Source organism: Aethalodelphis obliquidens, unplaced genomic scaffold (assembly GCF_003676395.1).
Source record: "Aethalodelphis obliquidens isolate GAN/ISIS:26980383/991018 unplaced genomic scaffold, ASM367639v1 scaffold57, whole genome shotgun sequence".
NCBI lineage: Eukaryota > Metazoa > Chordata > Mammalia > Artiodactyla > Delphinidae > Aethalodelphis > Aethalodelphis obliquidens.
This window is the reverse complement of record NW_020838001.1, coordinates 12,431,371-12,451,842: the sequence shown is the minus strand read 5'-3', so window position 1 is coordinate 12,451,842 and position 20,472 is coordinate 12,431,371. Positions and strand designations below refer to the sequence as shown.

The 20,472-nt window shown below is 50.0% G+C and overlaps 1 protein-coding gene across 2 annotated transcripts in view; it reads right to left on the bottom strand.

The window, feature by feature from the left end:
- PREX1 (phosphatidylinositol-3,4,5-trisphosphate dependent Rac exchange factor 1) overlaps positions 1-20,472 on the bottom strand; it is a 197,820-nt gene that overhangs the window by 53,123 nt on the left and 124,225 nt on the right. Inside the window, exons 7-10 of one of the 2 annotated variants that reach the window (XM_027087075.1) lie at positions 15,843-15,976; positions 9,982-10,100; positions 8,308-8,457; positions 5,995-6,142 (exon numbers count right to left, since the gene is read on the bottom strand). In XM_027087075.1, the coding sequence (XP_026942876.1) occupies positions 5,995-6,142; positions 8,308-8,457; positions 9,982-10,100; positions 15,843-15,976 (551 nt within the window). Of the gene's footprint in view, positions 1-5,994; positions 6,143-8,307; positions 8,458-9,981; positions 10,101-10,901; positions 10,979-15,842; positions 15,977-20,472 lie in introns of those variants that run through there. The other variant, XM_027087076.1, reaches the window with a different exon arrangement.

The following is a 20,472-nucleotide window of genomic DNA, read 5'->3' as shown; positions in this document are numbered from 1 at the left end:
ATTTATTTATGTGTTTATCAACCATCTCCCTGAACCAGAATGTCACCTCCATGCTGATGGGGAGCTCTGTCTGATTCACAGCTCTACACCCGCCGCACCTGGAAGATGGTCCAAAGCACAGCAAGGCTCAATAATCTTTTGAACAAATAAAGGAATGAACCATCAAACAAGAAGGAATGTTCTGGGGTAAGCAGGAAGGTCTCAGTAAGAAAGAAGTGCTCAAAAGCCCAGAGGAAATGAGGCAAATCCAACGTGACTACCCAGAGGGGCAGAGGCTCAGTCAGAGCCCAGGTCCTGGTTCTCGGAGTAGAGTTTGGGCTCCATGCAGAGCTCCACCCACTGGAAGTCAGCAGGCCAGGGGATAGCTGGGGATGTGGTCATTCTGTTCTCAATGAAAGCGGGTGGCAGCTGGCCAGAGTGGGGAGCTTATCAAAACCAGCTGTCCTGTCTCCAATTACAGGGCCAGAGGGGGGCAGGGCTATTTTTAGCTTTGCAGTGTTTGGCTAGCAAAGACCTGCCCTGTGTGTAGGTAGCAGTGTGTGCGGAGGCATTCAGGGAACCCCAGTGAGAGCCGGGGTGGGGGGCGTAGAAGAAATGGATCTATTCTGTGGAGCGGGAGCCCCGAGTGGGGGAGAGATGGTCCTGGCCTCCCCCAGGTCTCTTCTTGAAGCCCCAAAAATCAGAGGCAGAAAGAAAGCTGCCGGCAGCTGGGGGAGGTGAACAGATGTTGAGTGCCCACTCTCGGAAGCTGGAGACTCAGCCTCTGGCTGCCCACCAGCTGTCCCATCGGGGGCCACCTCTGGCACGGACCGGCAGCACCGTGGGGGGTCCCAACAGGGACCACAGCAGGTCCCAAAAGGGGGACAGGAAGTTGCCCACAGCAGCTGCAAGGGCAGAAAAATGCAGCCCAGAGGACAGCAACTGTGACCCAGGTTTCTGCCCTGAGCTGAGTCTTGAGCCTTTTTGAGGATCAACTTACTGGGCAAATTTGGGCAAACTGCTGTCCCTCTCTGGGCCTCAGCCGGGTCCATCTGGCAAGGGGTTCATTCAGGGGTCTTCTGGATTTAGTCGGTAACTTTCAAATCATGTTGAGTCCTAAGCTGGGATCCAGCCTACAAAACCAGACAAAATTCACCTCTGATGCAGGGACCTTAAACTCTCATAAATGAGTAAAAGGGACCAGGTGGAAACTCTGCTGAACCAGCCAGAGTTTCTGAAGACGGCAGCCACTCACTGCGGCCAACTGTGGCCGCATGGGAAGACTAAAGCATCTTACGACTTTTCAAGAGAAGCTGGAAACCCAGCATTTCCTGTGAAATCTCCCAACTGTTAAATGTTGATATTGAATCCAAAATGTTCTGAAAGCACCGTGTGGCCCAGGGAAAACACATCTGCGAACCACACTGTGTCAGTGGGGCGCCATGTGCTACCGCTGGGTGCAAGGAAATGTGTTACAGGCAGGAGGGTCAGCGTATACCAAGGCCTGAGTAAGAAGGTTAGGGAACCAGCAATCTGCCAGTTGGTGGGGGTGGGGGCAAAGAGAAGCGAGATCCAGTCTTCCAGAAAGACCTAACCGGGAGCAGGGTGACGTACGCTGCGGACACAGGGAGCAGGTCAGCCTGCTTTGGCGGGGAGTCTGAGATTCAGGGAATGGGGGACTAGTTGAGAGTTAGCATGTGTCAGCTAACGGCAGCATCCTTCTTCCTTCCTGCCCCCCAGTATCGTGCACCCAGTAAACATGAATTTTAAGTGTCAAGTCCAAGGCTAGGCACAGGGGACACACAGGTACACCCTGGCAGTCTTCCCGGGGGAGCCCCCAAGCTGAGATCCAATGTATACTCATCCCCAATACAAGAATCCCATTTCTCTTGCCCGTCTCCTCCATGGCCTTGAGCTCCACAAGGGTAGGAACTGGGGGTTTTATGTTCATCTCTGTGACTCCACTGCCTGAGATGCTTCCGGGTGGTGTCTGCAGCAATGCCTGACGAATCATTATTGATCAGCTATTACGCGCTAATACTGTGTACCTGTGCCCACAGGTGGGTGAGACAGTGTGGCCTCTTGCACGTGGGTGCTCCCATTCTGGCAGACTTCAATTAATGAATGACATCTAACTCTGTCTAGAGTATAACCAAAGGCCTTCTTCTTCCAGGAAGCCTTCCCTGACTGCCCTGCCAGATAGACCATCACACCTTGTGCCCTGAGTTCTTAAAGCTCTGACAGTGCCCTCATCCCAGGCCTGTATAATGAGTTCATCCTCGCTCGCCTCACTCTCCCACGTAAACTCTTTCAATGGATTCCCAGAGCACCTGGGATAGAATCTGAACCCCTCACCCCTTACCTGCCTGATTTGGCCCCTGCTACCCACTGTGGCCTCATCTCGACACCCCCCAGCCACTCATTCCCTCCAGCCACGCTGGCCTCCTCGCTGTTCCTCAATTTACTCAAGGCTCATTGCAGCCTTGGGGCTTTCGCACCTGCTATTCCCTCTGCCAGGAATGTTGTTCTCCCAGATCTTCTCATGGTTGGCTCTTGCTTGTCATCCAGATCTTGGTTAAAATGTCACCTCCCCCAAGAGGCCCTTCCTGACCACCCTGGCTGAAACCACACCCCCTTTCCTCACCTCCTCACATCAACCTACTTATTTCCTTAAAGCACTCATCAAGTCACTGAAACTCCCTTCCTTATTTGTATTTATCTAGTTTCTGATTCCCCTACTGGCCTGTTGTCTCCACGAGGGCAGGGGTTTCCTCTGTCCTGTTCACTGCTTGCACACAGTAAGGGCTCAATAAACAATGACTGGGATAGATGAAGGAATCAATTTTGTCTCGCTAGAATCCGAGGATCCTAGAGGGCAAACGCCATGTTCCTCCCATGAAGCCTCCACAAAAATACACAGATTTCATTCCTTTGTTTTTCTTCACGTGGCATCCATGAGCTTTGTCTCTGATGAGGGCAGAAACAGGCCACTCCTTAAGCTCCATCACATTTCCATCACTCTTGCCCACAGTGTGCTGAGCATGTCACATGTGTTTTCTCTCTGTATCCTCCGACAATCCAGCAAGGCAAACATTTCATTCTCTCTCATTAATTGGTCATTTACTGAGGCTCAGAGAGGTTAAGAAACTTACCCAAAGTCACACAGCTAGAAGGCAGGGGAAGCAGGACTTGAGTCCAAGTCTGATTCAAAGCCTAACCCTTGAAGGTTATAAAGATAAATCAGACACTTTGTATTCCTGGAGTCCCCCATCTAGTAGAGACAGGTAACGATCAAGGAAAAACCAAATGTGCTGAATAGAGATAAAAATGGATAAACGCAGCAGAGTGTGGTGAGAGAAAGTACTGGGTTCAAATCCCAGCCCCCAATTTGTGCCCATGTGACCTTGTGTAGGACCTTTTCCCTCTCTGTGCCTCAGTGTCCTCACCCTTAAAATGGGAAACTGCCTCACAGTGTCACACAAAGATTAAAAGGCACGGCCACATGGCAGCACCTGGAGCAGAGAAAGGTTCCGCGATTGTGTCTCTGTGGCTGCTGGTTCCTTCCACTGGAGGGGGCCCGGGTGCTCCTGGAGGAGGAGCTGGGCCCTGACCAGGAAGGAGGAGGACCACGAGCCCCGGGCTGTGTGCAGAGCAAAGCCACACAAGGAGAGTTTTTATCAGCACGATCTCCTGCAGGAAGTCTGGTCCTTGAGGGCCCAATGATTGCCAAACAAGCTTCAATCCTGGCCCTGTTTCAAATGGGCAGTAAAAGAAATCTCCCCTAATCCTTCCTGAGGAGACAGAACACCCTGCTGAAGCCCTAATCACAGACAGGTTAGCCCATCCAGCTGGACTAAGCTCTCCAAAGGGTTTGGAAAGAGGCGGGGGGGGGGGGGGGGTCCTCTGACCCTGGGGGCGCCGGAAGCAAACCCCTCCTCGAGAGAAACCTCCTTTCTGCCCAGGGATTAGGAATTAGCTGATGGAGACCAGCCCGGCTGCCCCCTCCCTGCTTCCCACAGGTCTGGGGCCCACAGCCTCCCCTCCACAGACCCTCCCAGGGAACATGGAGTTGGGGTCAACTAACCCTGAGGGCAAAAGGGCAGCCTGACTCCAAGGCATCCAGGCCAACTCCAGGGGCCCAAACACCCCCAAAATCCCCTGCCTGCTGCCCCAAGCCATGACCAATCAGCTCCCCCTGGCCCCCTGCCCCCGGCTTCACACTGGCCTCCAGCTGCCCATCCAACATCTGTTCAATATGCGAACGTCTCCTGGGCATCTCGACCTTAACACGTGCAAACGGGCTCTGCATCTTCCCTCAGCTGGCTTCCAGATCACTGCACTCGCCAGCGTGCCTCCCACCCCTCTGCCCGCTCCCTCTCAGTCTCCTTTGCTGCTTCCTCCTCCGCCCCAGAGCCCAGTCTCTGCCTCATCCCTCTCTCTGTCCATCCCCCTGCAGGATTTCATTCAGTCTCATGGCTTTGAAAACCATCTAAATGCCCACATCCCCTGCACTTAGGTCTCCAAGCCAGAACTTTTCTCCCCGGGTCAAGATTTCATATCCAACTAACAAGTCGACATCTCTGTCCGGGAGCCTGTCTCAGTGTAGGCATCCAAGTGGAGCCTCTGGGCTCTACTCCCACCCTCTGAAACCTGCCTCTGTCTCCCCTTTCGCAGCAATCAGCACTCCAGCCCTTCCAGTGCTCAGGATCCTTAATTCCCTTTTTCTCCACCCCATCAGCCAATGCTGTCACCTTCCACATGATCCAGAATGCAACTACCTGCCCCCATCTCCACGGTGACTACCCCAGTCCACGGCACGTCTCACCTGGTCTACGGCAATACAATAATTACAGCCGCTTTTACCCCAGGACTCTTCAAAATCTTTTGGGAAGCGGGTGGGGTGTAAGTTAATAAATTCTCAACAAAATCCCAGCCTCACAGGCAAACTTCTCTCCCCACAAGCTTCGTGCGGTCAGGAGCCCTGAGCATTCTTCTACCCTCTCCAGAGCACCGACCACTAGGTCTAACACACAGTAGGGCCTGGAAACAGCCTGATGGTTTTATAAGGAATGCATTTCTCCTGCTTCTCCCAATCCCCAGCCCCCTCCCCCAGGTGAATGAGAGTTAAACGTGGGTTTAGGATCCAATCCCATCTCACCTGTGCTCTGATCCTTTGATCCTTGGTTATAAAATAGGGGTGGGGGGTAATAATGTTTTATTATTAGGAAATAACGTAATTCCCAGACAGAGAAATTGGAAGCCCTAAGTACTGAAACCCTATGGACCTCCCCTTCCCCTTGTGTATCTCAGGAAGGGAGTTCCTCACCAGACACCAACCCAGCCAACATCTTGATCTCAGACTTCTAGCCTCTAGAACTATGAGAAAATAAATTTCTATTGTTTAAGCTCCCATGACGGTGATACTTTGTTATGACAGTCCAAAAAGGCTAATTCAAAGGTCTACGTTTGCTCTTCCAAAATCTTTGACATCAACTCCCTGCATTAAATACCTTTCTGCTTGACATATCTATAGGGGCTTCTCTTTGCTTGAATGCTAGAGCAGCGTTTTTCAATCCATGGTGGAAAACCCGCTCACAGTTTGTGAAATCAATTTCATGCGTTTCACTCAGCACTATTTTTGAAATGAATGAAGAAATGAGTAGAATAGAATAGAATAGAACAGAATAGACAGGTATTTTCAGAGTGTAACAAGCACAGTAAATTTTGTGAAACTTTGGCTTCAGTCATATATTACGTGAAGGTGTGTACCAGGTCACAATATAAAACTTACATTTTGCAGTGAGTTGTGGTCAAAACATTTGAAAGCCCTGATATGGGCACCCACTGTCCTTGATCTCCAAGGACTGTTCCACAAGGATTCGAGGTGCCTTAGTGGCTCTGCCCATGGCGGAAGGGGCAGGGCTGGGAAAAGCACGTGGGTACAGATCGTCTGCCCACCTCCAGCCTCCAGCCAAGACCCAGGGACACAGCGGAGGCCAGGATGGGGTCACTCACTTGCCAAGGAAGCACTTGGGGACGGTGCTCAGCTTTCTCCGACGGTCCTTGATCAGGTTCACCTTCTTGTTCATCATCATGTGGTAAAGCTTCTCCCCCTTCTCCGCGATCATGACGTACGCATCCCGTTCCATGCCCAGCTTCAGGCCTGCGAAGGGGACACGGTCAGCACCAGCGCTGGGGAGCAGAGCAGGCGGGCATGTGGTTCCTGAAAGCCTTTCCCCCAGCTGCCCCCAACTACCGCCACAGCCAGTGGTCACCCATAGAGCACTCCCTGCATGTCGGACACTGTTCTAGGCACCTGCCAGTGACCCCACACAAGACCTTGTAGAGGAGGGTGGGTAAGTCTCCCATTTCACAGATTGCAAAGCTGAGGTCCAGAGAGGCTAAGTCCCAGCATAATAAGCAGTCGACCCTTCAACCTGAGAATGGGTTTCCAAATTCTGAGGTTATCAGAAAACCTACTGAGACCTTCCTTCCAGGCCAGGGATGGAAATTTCCCCGTTTCTCTAGACAATACACACAGAACTATGATCCCAATCACTGCCCCATATTTTCTACCTGGACCCCATCCAATCCTGACAATAAGAGTAGTGACAAATAATAATAGCAAATGCTTTTATAGTGCCTACTCTATGCCACTTGATCCTCACAGGAAACCTACAAGGCAAGTTCCATTATCCCCATTTTACAGCTGAAGAAACTGAGGTCCTTAGAAATTAAGTTCCTGTCCAAGGTTGCCCGTCTAGAAGTAGTGGAACCAGGATTTAGACCCTCAAGCTTGGCTCCAGATCTGTGCTCTTGACCACAGCATGTACCACGCCTGGAAACTCAGCCCTGAGCTCAGGATTTGGGTGATACCCCGATTCTAACAACCAAGGCCTACTCAGGCCACACTCCACTCATGAGCACATATGTCCAGCACTGACCACAGCCATCCATTCCGACCACAAAGATACTGATCAGCCCCACCCAGACCAGGCCACACCCCTGACCCCCACCCCCAGTCCTGACCACACACCCAGCCCTGATCCGTGTCAGAAGTCATAAACCTGCCCCAGCAGGGGCTAAGTTCAGTTGTTTACCTGGCCTAATGGCATTTTAATAAATTTTGATGCAACATTTAAAATCAAGACATGTCACCTAAAAATCCTAATGTCTAACTTCTCAAAAAAAAAAAAAATTCAGTGGACCTGGCCATGCTGGGCCCATACTCATTCCTGACAGATGATGGTGACTTGTACTTGGGTGGAAGCAGGGAGAGGACAAAAGTAGATGGCCTTGGCATGTAAGTGGAAGGCAGAATTAAAGGGACTTGATCTACTGAGTTTGGGGAGTCGGCAGACATCAGGGTGACACCAACGGTTTCAGAGCTCCTGGATGACTGAAGGAGCCACTTACTGAGACGGGGAAGTCCAGGGAATGAGTGGGTTTGGGGCAGAAGACAGGGTGGAAATTAAGAATTCTGACTAGACATGGTAAGTGTGAGATGTCCACGACACATCCAAGTAGGGATTTCAAGAGAACAGAATATAGATATGGAGGAAACCGGGCCTCTGTTTTCTCTTCTGTAAAGCTGGGCGGTAGGTACCATTGTTAGGATCATGAGTCAAACCTGCAAGTATTTATCATCAAATCCAAACCTCATTTAGCAGCATTGCAACCCTCTGCGGCAGGAGCTTTATCCCCATTTACCAGGCCACATCACTGAGGTCTGGAAAGCGGAAGCAACTCACCCCCAAACACACCATGGCCTCCCCTTCCGAGCACGGTGGTCTCTGTTCAGAGTTTCCCACCCCCAAACTGCACCCAACTATCACCCAGCTCTGCACTTCCTAACGCAGGGCCTCAGAAGTGCCCGGGCCAAGCATTCATGACAACAGTTAGGGGCAGCCCCCAGGACCTCCTCCCAAAGACTTGGTGAATGTCAAACAAAAAGAACCCCAGGTGAAGGGAACAGGACCGTGGAGGGGACAGAGGCACGTAGGGAGCATCTTGACTACTAACCCTCAAGGGTGAAGGAAGCAAAGAATCAGGATGATCAACTACATTGGCATGACCTTGGGCAAGTCCCTTCCATGGGGCCTCAGTTTCCCCATTTGTCTGGTGGGCTAAACCAGATGAGCTGAGATCCCACCAAGTTCTAACAGTCCCAGAGCTCTCTGCCCCTTCAAAGACCTGCTTTCTGTAGCTCTGACCTTTCTGGAAAGGATCCTACACCCCTCCCCTAGACACAGCTCACTCTACAGAAGGGACGAGGCTGCAGGAAGCCATATACGCCCCAGGGATCTGGGGAAGCCCCCAGCCACTCACTCTCGCGTTGCTCCCGCTCACGGATGATGGCATCCAGCCACTTCTGCTTCTCCTCCGCTGTCTTGGCCATGCAGACAAACCACTTGTTCTTGGCCGTGTTGTGGATCTTCCAGCCGTTGGTGACGGTGTAGCCATTGCTGTGATAATCCGCTGGCAAGGGAAGGAGGCAAGGCGGGGTCAGCAAGAGCTCAGCCATACAACCCAACATTCATCATCATATGCTTACGAGTGAGGTCACAGGACCAGCCCTTCCTCCTCCAGAAGGACAGGGCGGCAGAGGCATCAATGGCATCAGGATTTGGGAGTTGAACTTACTGTCCTCCAGATGCTCCCTCTCCTATCTATTCTCTGGTGGGCAACAAAGACCTCAAGCAAAGAGCCTCCCACCCCCTCGATTGCAAAGGGAGACACCTTATGCCTCCTTGCCCATCTCATTCTGGCACTTGGGCTACATAAAACCCTAGTGTAAGCCTGATGATGCCAAGTCACGGGCCCTTACAGAGTGTTGGCTGGGATGGGAATTGGCAAACCTCTCTGAAAACAGGCTGACGTTACCCAGGAATGCTGCAGCCAGCTATACCCTGAATCTGAGGAGGGGTCCACAGGTTTCGTGAGACTGCCAAAGGGGTCTGTGGCTCAAAACCAATTCAGAACCCCTGTCCTGGACAAGCTCAAGGACAAAAACACCAAGAGGTGTACACACAAGAATACTCATAGGATCACTGTCTATAATGGTAAACGACAGAAACGACCCAAATGGCCCTCACAAAAGGCATGGGTAAACTGGGGACTATCTGTGCAAGAGAAAACTACACAGCAATGGAAACCGACAAGCTACAGAGAGCGACATGCAGAAACACGGATGACTCTCACCACCACGGGGCTGAGTGAAAGAAGTAAGATGCGAAAGAATATACAATATACTTTATGACCCTTTATATCATATAGAGAACAAACTAGTGATTACCAGTGGGGAGAGGGAAGGGGGAAGGGACAAGATAGGGGTATGGGATTAAGAGATACAGACTACTACGTATAAAATAGATAAGCAACACGGATATATTGTACAGCACAGGGGAACACAGCCACTGTTTTGTAGTAACTAAATGGAGTACAATCTATACAAATATTGCATCACTATGTTGTACACCTGAAACGAATAGAATGTTGTAAATCAACTAAACCTCAATTTAAAAAAAAAAAAGAATCCACATTCTGGGCCAGTGCTACCCAGAGAAACACAGTGAGAAGCAATAATAATAAGAAATACATATATATAATTGTATATGTATTTGTAATCATATAACCATTTAAATAAGGTTCAAAAACAGAAATCTTAATTAAAATGTTTAGCAATGCATATTTAGGAGGTAAAAATATGTTTAAAAGGCAAGAAAATCATCATCACAAAATTCAGAGAGTGGTTACTTCTGGGGGAAGGAGGCACTGTGGCCAGGGAGGGGCGTGTGAGGGGCTTCTGGGGTGCAGGTAGCAGTTTATTTCTTAACCTGAATGGTGACCACCCAGGGGTTGGCTTTATGTGCATATGTTTTAGGCACTTTTCTGTGGACAGGTTATCTTTCCCGATCAAAGGAAAACACTGGTGAACCGCAGCAGAGACTGTGCTGTAGAGCAGGGGGGCTGGGCTCGGGCAGGGCATGGGTGGGGACCTACCTGTCCCATCCTCCACGTTCTCCACCTCCATGACTTCAGTGTTGATTCGACCCCGGAAGATATACAGGGAGCCGTTGATGGATTTGGTCCTCTTGGTGGATTTCTTGCTCCCAGTGACCCTGAAAGACAGTGGGAAGTCAATGTCCCCTATGCCTCCTCTCCTTGGGGCTCAACCGTCTTCAACAGAGCAAAGGGAAGCAAGGCAGTAACACAGAAGGGCGCCCGGGGACAGGAGAAGTGCGGGAACCAGGTCAGAAGTATGGCATTTTGGCTGGTGGTTGGGTGACTTGAGCAAGTCACTTTTCCACTCTCAGCCACAGCTTCCTCATCTGGAAAATGGGTTAATAGCCTTGCTGACCTCCCAGAGCTACTTCTGAGCCAACAGGAGATGTGGATGTGAAACCAACAAGAAGCAACAGAAACCCACTCTTCTAGGCTAGAAAATGGGTAGAGACTCTCAGGGTGTCTAACAAACAGGAACTTCCTGAAATAAAACCAGAATGGAAAGGAACTTGGAGTAGGAAGTCCATCCATCCATCCACTTACATCTACCTACCCACCATTCATTCATTCATTCAGGTGAATTCTCTTGCTCACCCATTTAGTCACTCAACAAACAATCTGACCAGTGCTTCGTATGGGAAGGATACCAAGTTGGGACCAGGGGAGTCACTCACCCATGCATTCAACAGGCACTCAAGCAAATACCTGCTTGGCACCAAGCACTATTCTAGGTGCTAGGGCTGCAGCAGGGAACAAAACAAAGTCTCTGAGAATATACCTTCCAATACAGGAGGGCAGAAGGTACCCCGAAAGCCCTCCATCACGCCCCCTTCTGGTCACTACCCCCTGCAAGGGTAACCACTACCCTGACGTCTAAACTCATAGATTCACTCTGCCTGTTTTAGAACTTCACATACGTGGAATCGCACAGGGTGATGGTGATGGACATTTGGGTGCTTCCAGTTTGGTGCTGCTGGGAATGTTCTGGCACATGTCTTATGAAGAACATACGTGTGCATTTCTCCGGGTTATCTACCTAGGAGTTGAATTGCTCGGTTATAAGGAATGCATACGATCGGCTTTGGTAGATACTGCCAAGCCGTATCAATTCTCCCACCCCTAGCAGCAGAGGGACATTCCAGTTGCTCCACATCCTCCACAACTGGTATTTAATTTCTCATTTGGGCCATTCTGGCAGCAGAAAGGAGTGTCTCTAATAAAGATTTCATCTGTATTTCCCTGATGAATAATGAGGCCGAGCACTTTTTCATGTTTATGGGCCATCTGGTATCTTCCACTTGTGAAATGACTGTCCCTTGACCATTCTTCTGTTGGGTTGTCTGTCTTTTTCTTAATGATTTATAGCAGAGCTCGGCAAATTTCGTCTGAAAAAGGGCCAGAGAGTAAACATTTTCAATTGTGTGGGCCATATGGTCTCTGTTACAACTACTTAACTCAGCCCTTGAGGCATGAGAGCATCCACAGACAACACAAAAATGAATGGGCATGGCTGTGTGCCAATAAAACTTTATTTATAAAAATAGGCAGAGGGCCAAATTTGGCCTATATATTTTGGATATGAGTCCTTTGCAAAGTGGATTGCAAAGATCTTCTCCTCCTCTGTGGCTTGCCTTTTTACTCTCATCTTGGTGTCTTTTGATGAACGGAAGTTCTTAATTTTAAGGTAGTCTGATAAATCTATTTTTCCTTTATAATTATACTTTCTGTCCAATCTAAGAAATCTTTGCTTACCCCCAGATCATGAAGATAGCCTCCTATGCCTTCTTCTAGAAGCTTTATTGTTTTATCTTTCACAGTGAAATCAATAATCCATCTGAGGATGACTTCTGTATACTGTGTGAAGTAAGGGTTCAAGACTCATTTTTCCCACTGGATATCAAACTGACCAAGCACCATTTATTGTACCTCATTGGTGCTTCTGTTGAAATTCAAATGACTGCTTACATGTACGTCTGCTTCTGAACTCACTACTCCATTCCATTAATCTTTCTGTCTGTTTTTACACCAATACTACGTTGTCTTAATTACTATAGCTTTATAGTGAGCCGTGGTATCAGTAATGAAAGTCCTCCAGCTTTGTTCTTCTTCAAAACTGTCTTTAGCTATTTTTGTCTCTTTCTGTTTCCACCTAAATTTTAAAATCATTTACGTACATATACACACAACCTCCCTCCTGGAATTTTTATCATAATTACATTGAGGTTCTGACCAACGTTTGATGAGAGAATGCAAAGCACTTGCTGGTGATGGGGGGTGAGGCAGGTCAGAATCAAGGACAACTAAGATTCTGGCCTGAGATCCTAGGTAAATGACGGTGCCATTTACTGGGAATGACGACGACTCAAGGAGGAAAAGGTTTGGAGCAGGAGTTACAATGAAAATGAAGAGTCTTGTTTTAGACCCAAGTTAAGGGTAAGCTGTCTGTGACACACCCAAGGGAAGATACAGATTTAGATTCTTCTACCTTACATACCATGTGCCAGGCATCATTCTAACCACGTTACATGTTTTATCTTAATCTATAAAAAACACCTCATGAGACAGAGACTGCTTTCATCCCCATTAAACAGACAGGAAAACAGAGGCACAAAGAGCTGACATAACTTGCCCAAGGTCACACAGCTTGCAAACAGCAGCGTCTCTGAGTCTTTGACCACTACACGCTGCTGACGCCTCTAAGATGTTAAACAAGCAGTCGAGATACGTGAGACTTAGCTCTTCTGTGTCTCAGTTTCGCCTTCTGAAGAATGGGGAGGTGTGTTTTTAAAAACTCTCCCTTCCACTTCTGACATCCAAGGAGCCTCTGCTTTTGAACCAGACCAGAAGCACTCCGAGTCAGAGACCTCCCCTGACCCACAACCCGGAGAGGCAGTGCCTGGCACGGCCCAGGCAAAGACACAACCATAGACAGACACCTACCAGCGTGAGGCGTTTCCTGTGACTACATCACAGCCACGCTGCGAGTTCCATCCACCAATGCCCAATCCCTCTGAGACCTCTCGGAGCCCAGCCCTCTGGCTCCTGACCCAGAGCAGGGGCGGAGGCCGCCTGCCAGGTTCTCCCAGGCGACAGATGTGCCCTCTCCTTCTAGCCAGCCCAGCTCATTTGCAGGCCTGAGACAGGAAACGGCCTTACAAGAGTGCGTGCGCCCTAGACGACCCACTGGGTGTCCAGTACAGTCGGCATCAGCTGCTACTGCTCCAGTGGAGGAAGGGCCCACGACAGGGTGACTGAAGGCTGAGCAAACGTGGCCCAGGCTGGGAGGTCACAGAGGCCTGAAGGGACATTCTGCTTTCTAAACCCCAGTGTTCTGGGACAAGTGCCTGCTTCAGACAGCCCACGGCGGGTGGGGGGGAAGGGCTAGGGGTGGACGCTGGCAGTGGTCTTGGCATTGTCGAAGAAGGACTCTCAGGATGGCTCCAGTGAGAACAGGCAGGAAGCAAGAAGGAAGGAGAAGGGGGCATTGATGGGGGGATAGGAGGACATGAGACAGATGCAGACAGACTAACGGGAATAAAATATCAAATGAGAAAGAGACACACTGACCCAGCCACTCAGAGATGGTGAAAGAGGGAGATGGAGATCTCTGACCAGAAGGACCAAGTCCCAGAACAGGGAGGAAAGGGAGGAAGGGGAGGGGCCTGTGGCTAAAGCACCTACTATGTGCCAGGTGCTGCACCCGTGGGATCGCACTGAAAAGGAACACATCACATGTGGAGGTAAGTTAACAGTAATGGCAGCTACTCCTTATTCTGGGCACTTACTATGTGCCAGGCACACTTAACATGTTTGCCCTTGTACACGGTACAAGATACATGATAATTCATCCTAGTTTACAGATGAGGAAACTGAAGCAAAGAGAGGCAAAGTCACAGAGCTAGAGAAATGGCTGAGCAGGGATTCAACAGTTGCTCTTAAGCAAACACTACTGTAAGAAGGGGTTTATCAACCTCATTTTACAGAAGAGAAAACTGAGGCTCAGAGAGGTCAGGCTGGAGGAGGAAGACCATGAGAAGCTTCCCCACACTCACACGGAAAGCCCTCATTCATCCTGTGGAAAGGTTCCTCACCACCACCTTAGGAGGCCAGCAGAATCAGACAAGGAAAACGAGGCTCAGACAGACAGGAAGTGACAAGCCCAGAGCCACAAGGGAAGTTGGAGGTGATGCTGACAGTAGGACCCAGGATCTGGACCTCCCCTCAGCCCTAACTTTTGCTAGATAAAAGAGTAAAGAAGCCTCTGGAAAGTCACCATTTCATCCCTAAAACAAAATAACAGGAAGCTTAATTCAAAAAGGGCTGCACTGGTCAGTTGTCCTCTACCTCCTCAGCGAGAAAACTGAAAGGCAAGAATTCTCTTGGTCCACCAATCTACCCACCCACTCATGCATCCAACCATCCACTCGTGCCCCTACCCCTCCGTCTCCTAACTTTCCGTCTCTCCAATCATTCATCCACCTATCCATCAACTCAACCATCCTATCAACCAACCTCCCGTACCAGAGTCCAACCACCCTGGCAACTATCAACCAATCATCCTTCAACACACCCATCCAACTGATCATCCCTCCACTGATCTCCAAACCTCCACCACCCACTCAGCCTCCCAAGTTTATGACCATCCAACCATCCATCCATCTACCCATTCACTCAACAAACCATACATAAAGACCCCAACACGCCTTTCATTTAAATACACCTGTCCTAGGGACTTCCACGGTAGTGCAGTGGTTAAGACTCTGCACTCCCAATGCAGGGGGGCCTGGGTTCAATCCCTGGTCAGGGAACTAGATCCCACAACTAAGGAGCCCACGAGCCATAACTAAGACCTGGCACAACCAAATAAAAATAAATAAATACATATTTAAATAAATAAATAAATATAACCTCTGCCGGCTCATCATGTCTTCATTTCCATTTCTCCAACTACCCAAACATTCACAGATTCCCCCAACTTTCTACCTATCCCTCCATCCAGCCATCTCCTAAATCTCCAACCACTTGACTGCTCACTCATTCATCTACTCGTTCATCCATCCACGAACCAATTCATACACACATAGACAATCACTCCCATTCATCTCCCAAACCTGCAACTACCCATCTATCCCTCCTCCCATTTGCCCACACATCCAACCACACATACATCCGCATCAGTCTACCACTCATCCACCCATCCGTTCACGCTACAAAGTTTAAGAAGCTCCAGTGAAAGACACAAAGATGACAAAGATACTATCTTTCCCTCAAAAAACTTAACAGGAGAGGACTTCCCTCCCCTCAAACCATCTACCTTTGGATCTTAGAATCACAGGATTCTGGTGGCACAAAGACTCTCCAAACTTCCATGATCGTCTCGACCTACACTGTCCACTGTGGCAGCCACAAGCCACAGGTGGCTACTGAACACTTAAAAGGTGCCTAGTACAAATTGAGATGTGCTATAAGTGTAACATACAGACTAGATTTTGAAGCTTTAGTGTAAATTTTTAAAAAGAATGCAAAATACCTATTTAATAAATTTTTAAGTTAAGTTGAAATAATAATATTTGGGCACATATTGGGGTAAATGAAATGTTATTTAAATTCATTCCACCTATTTCTTTTGCTCTTTGTAACGTGATTACCAGAAAATTTTAAATAACCTATGTTCTTGAATAGTGCTGATCTAGAACAAATCCCTGAACTCAGAAGAGAAAAGGGAGGCCTAGAGAGGGAAGTGACAAGCCTATGTCAAGAGTTCAACCCAATCCCAGCCTCCCGGCCCACCCGGGCAGCCCTGTCCCAGTCTCCCAGCCCACCCGGGCAGCCCCGTCCCAGTCTCCCCAGCAACTCACCTGGATTTCCGCTTGCAATAGACAAGGAGGTTGTCAAAGAGGAAGAAGGCTCTCTCCTGGATATTGCCGGCGGAGATTTTTAACAAAGTCCCTTGCAGGAGGAGCTGGGTGCAGATGTCCGTGAGGTTGGAGCCCTGGGAGAGCGATCGGGGGTTGCGGTGCATGAGCTGGCAAATGCAGGAGCTCCCCTGGGAATGCCCCCCTTCCTTCCCACACACAGAACCTGCCCCTGCCTCCCTCGCACCCCCAAAATCTCAATGCACCACTGGAGGCGCATCTGTGAGCAGACAGAAACCCAACACAGCCTGATCGATGGCTTCCGTCTGGTGAGTGTGCCAGAACAACGCCGGCAGGAGCACACACAGATGACCATTTCACAGAACAGGCGCTTGGGGCTCAGCGAGGTGAAAGGACTCACTCAGCTCACACGGCCCTAGTGGACATCTGGTTTTGTTATGGGTTTTGTTTGGTTGGGTTTTTGCCTCTCTCCTCCCCCCTTTATTTATTCGTGTCTTGACTTGTTACTTTATCTCCTCCACAAGAATGCCACTTCCATAAGGACAGGAAGCATTATCAAGCATCTATCAAGCATTTGCCACGGTATTCCCAGCACCTACTACACTCTCTGGCACACAGTAGGTGCTCAATAAATGCTTGCAGAACAGGTGACCAATGCAATGTGAGTTCCACCAGGGGCAGAGGATTCTGAGAGCACCCTCTCTAGCTCAGGACGTGAGAATAGACGGGAACAGTTCCCAAATTCTACCTGGTCATCTATACTAAATGACCAAGATGTTAGGTGTGCATGACGTTCACTGAACCTCCATGGGGTTCAGGGCGATGTGGTCAGGAAAGGCACCGGGGAGGAGCAAGATGGGCCTGGGAGGATGGCGAAGATGAAGAGGCTGAGGATAGGGATAGGCAAGGTCCCTGCTGGGAGGAGTCCTCAGAGCCAGGGACCACACAGGTCCATCTGGAACTCTGGGGGGACCAAGGCAGGGGCAGAGAGATCCCAAAGTGCTAACAGAGAGGAAGCTGGAAAGAGACCTTGGAGGGCACAGAATGCCGGCTAAGGAAGCCCCCGGAGGGCCCCCAAATCCGTGCTCCTCTTCCGTCATAGGCATGGAGTTTCAGCTGGCACATGGCTGCCCAACCACAGACTCTACTTCCCAGCATCCCTTGTGCCAGGCGTGGTCACGTGACCACATTATGGCCAGTATGCCTCACTTCTACATCATTTCCTTGAGAAAACTGCCTCCCTCCCTTTCCTCCCTTCCCTCCTCTTGCCATAGGCTGGAAGATGGCCACGGTAGTGGAATACAACGCAGCAAAGGACGGAGGAAGGCGTTGGAAGGGACCAGGGTCCGAATGGAGCAGAGGTGCCCCACCCCAAGCCTGCATCACTACTGAGAAATAAACTTTTATCTCATTTAAGCCACTGAAGTCTCTCTTTCTTACAGCCGCCAACTTTAAATACTTGATGTACTTTTAAATACATCAAGATAAGGTTGGAGGCCCCATCCACAGGTGGGCAAGGGGGTGCCTCTGACATTTAGGCCCAGGGGATATTATGCAAAAGTGGTATTTTAGGGGAAATTCATTTCACCGACCTGCAGATCACAACAAAGAGGCGTGATGCTACCTCTGCCTGGAAAGGAACTTGGGGAGGAAAGAAGGAGAATTCTTCATAGAATCTCCTTCCCCAGACACTCAACGCCCAGAACTGACAAGGAGTTCGTACCCCAGAAAGATCTGCTGACTCAATTATTTCTGATACCCAGTATGGGAAACTGGTTTTGGCAACTCAGAAATCAGGCTGTTTTCTAACTGCCCACTGCAGTCTCCCCAGCTGCCGTCAAAGTCGGTTTGCTCTGTGCCCACGGGCCAGCTAGAAGCAGCAAATCCATTTGCCCAATGGTGCCAGAGACCCTCTCTGGGGCCCACTCGGGGTCCTGGGGAACCAGCTTCTTTGCAATCAAGAGCTGTGCAGCCCAGGACAGAAGCACACGCCCGTTAACAGAAATCACAGCCTGGACGCTTGCGTGCCACAGGCAGATGTGTGATGCCCACAGCACAGCGACCCAGCGAGGTAGCACCCCTGCTGCCCTGGGGCTAGGGGATGAAGAGCCCCTTGGAGCCCAGCATCCTTGCAAACAGGGAGAGTGTGATTCCCTGGTAGATAAGACTCCATCAGTGGCCCATGGGCCAGCTCAGAGCACAGAGCAACTCAACAGTTCCTTCGAGACCATGTGCTTCCTGTCTCCTCCACCTCACTCATGTCCACCCACCAGCCCTTCCAGGCTCCAAAGGGAGATTTTGGCTGCTTGTACAGTAAGTCTCCTACATACGAACCTTCAAGTTGCGAACTTTCAAAGATGCGAACATGTGTTTGCATGTCCAATCACATAACTTAGTTTTCGTGTCTGGCGTTATCTGTAAAAGTTGGGTACCGGGCTTCCCTGGTGGCACAGTGGTTAGGAATTCGCCTGCCAATGCAGGGGACACGGGTTCAAGCCCTGGTCCGGGAAGATCCCACATGCCGCGGAGCAACTAAGCCCGTGCGCCACAACTACTGAGCCTGTGCTCAGAGCCCGTGAGCCACGACTGCTGAGCCTGCGTGCCACAACTACTGAGCCTGCGCTCTAGAGCCCATGCTCCGCAACAAGAGAAGCCACCGCAATGAGAAGCCCGCGCACCGCAAGGAAGAGTAGCCCCCATTCTCTGCAACTAGAGAAAGCCTGCACGTGGCAATTAAGACCCAACGCAGCCAAAAATAAATAAATTAAAAAAAAAAAAAGTTGGGTACCTAGGCTAACTTTGTTGGACTTGTGAACAAACTGGACTAACAAACACACTCTTGGAATGGAACTCTTTCGTATGTACTGTATATGAACCTAGTACCTGGCCCAGCTGTAGGGCCCAAGAGCCTGGAGGTCACACAGACCTAGACCAATGTCAGGGGACGGCAGAGAAGAAGCACACCCAGCCTGGGAAGCTGCCTCCCTGGCCTTGGCCAAGGACCACCCAGCAAACTGCATCTGAAATGCCAAGGACACTACGGAGGGAGGTCCCTTCCATCCCAGGCCTGCTAAGAAGCCTAGCTGACGCTCGGTTTCCCCGGAATCCTTGAACCCAGGTCAGGGGTGGTGCTAAGGATCAGCTACACAGGGAAGAGGCTGAGCACCACGCTGTCCCCCAGTCAGGGCTGGAGTCCTCTTTCAGACGGTGCAGAACTGAAGTGGTGACACTCAGAGAAGACGACAAAAGCTAACACAGGCACAGGGCTCACCACCCACCAACTCCAGCTCTAAGGATCTTACAAAACTCCGTTAACCCTTACGACTCTCATTTTACAGAGGAGGAAGCTGAGGCACGGGGCAGTGAAGTGACTTGTTCAAGGTCATAGGGATGGTCAGTGAGTGAGCTGGGACCTGAACCCAGAGAGGTGGTCCCACCATCCTATCCACTCACCTCTACTACCCTGTGCTGCCTCCTAGAAGGTAACCTGAAGGGTTTTTTATGCAGCTGTTGGTCTAGAGCAGGGGTCTTCGAAGGGGCAAGAGCACAAGGCATCCCAGGGAGGGTGGGAAGAACATACAAGAACTTCTGTTTATGGTCCTTGTTTTTAATGGTCTTATGTTTCCTCACCCCTATTTCCTTCTGTCTCTCGTGGGTGAGTGCAGTTGATGGTCTCTTAAAGCAGGGCTTCCAGAGCCAGCAAGAGTGGTGTGTTCTATTTCTTTCTTATTAAGAATATGCACTTCTTTTTATGACCGTGAGCTTCTCACGAAAGTCTGCGGGGCCCAACGTCCGGAGTGTCCCTCTGCAGGAGGGTCAGCCCACACTGGTATGAGCCCTAGGCAAAGCTGCATGATGTTTTCTCATCTAAAAAAATGAAGAAAGAAATCCTGCTTTGCTGCCACGGCTCCTCCTGACGTTTATTGAGCGCTTACTCTGATCCGATAAAGAAAGCACCGTTCTGAGCGCTTTGCATGTATCCACTCCCTGAATCCTCAAGTGACCCGTGGGGCATCCTGCCATTAGCCAGACTGCACAGATGAGGAAACTGAGGCAAAGGTACCCCACCAAGCAGAGGGGGTGGGCTCATACACTCACATCCACAGTATTGCGACATACTCCCATTTACTTGTGCTCAGTAAAATGGATTTATGGATTAACTTATCCGGTTTTAACTAAACCAGTCCCACAACTAAAAAGGACAATTGGCTTACAGAGGATCAGGCCAAAAAAAAAAAAACAACCCGGAGATTGGAGATCAAACTAATGATGCAAGCCCAAGCGCACAGCAAGAAAGTGGCCAAGAAAAGACTCCCCCTCCTCCAGAAATAAGTCCCTTGTCAGCCATATTCCAAGAGAGATGACAGCCCTCTAATCAGATTGGCAAAAGGTCAAACAAAAAGATTAGAAAGCGGGCTTCCCTGGTGGCGCAGTGGTTGAGAGTCCGCCTGCCGATGCAGGGGACGCGGGTTCGTGCCCTGGCCCGGGAGGATCCCACGTGCCGCGGAGCGGCTGGGCCCGTGAGCCATGGCCGCTGAGCCTGCGCATCCGGAGCCTGTGCTCCACAACGGGAGAGGCCACAACAGTGAGAGGCCCGCGTACCGCAAAAAAA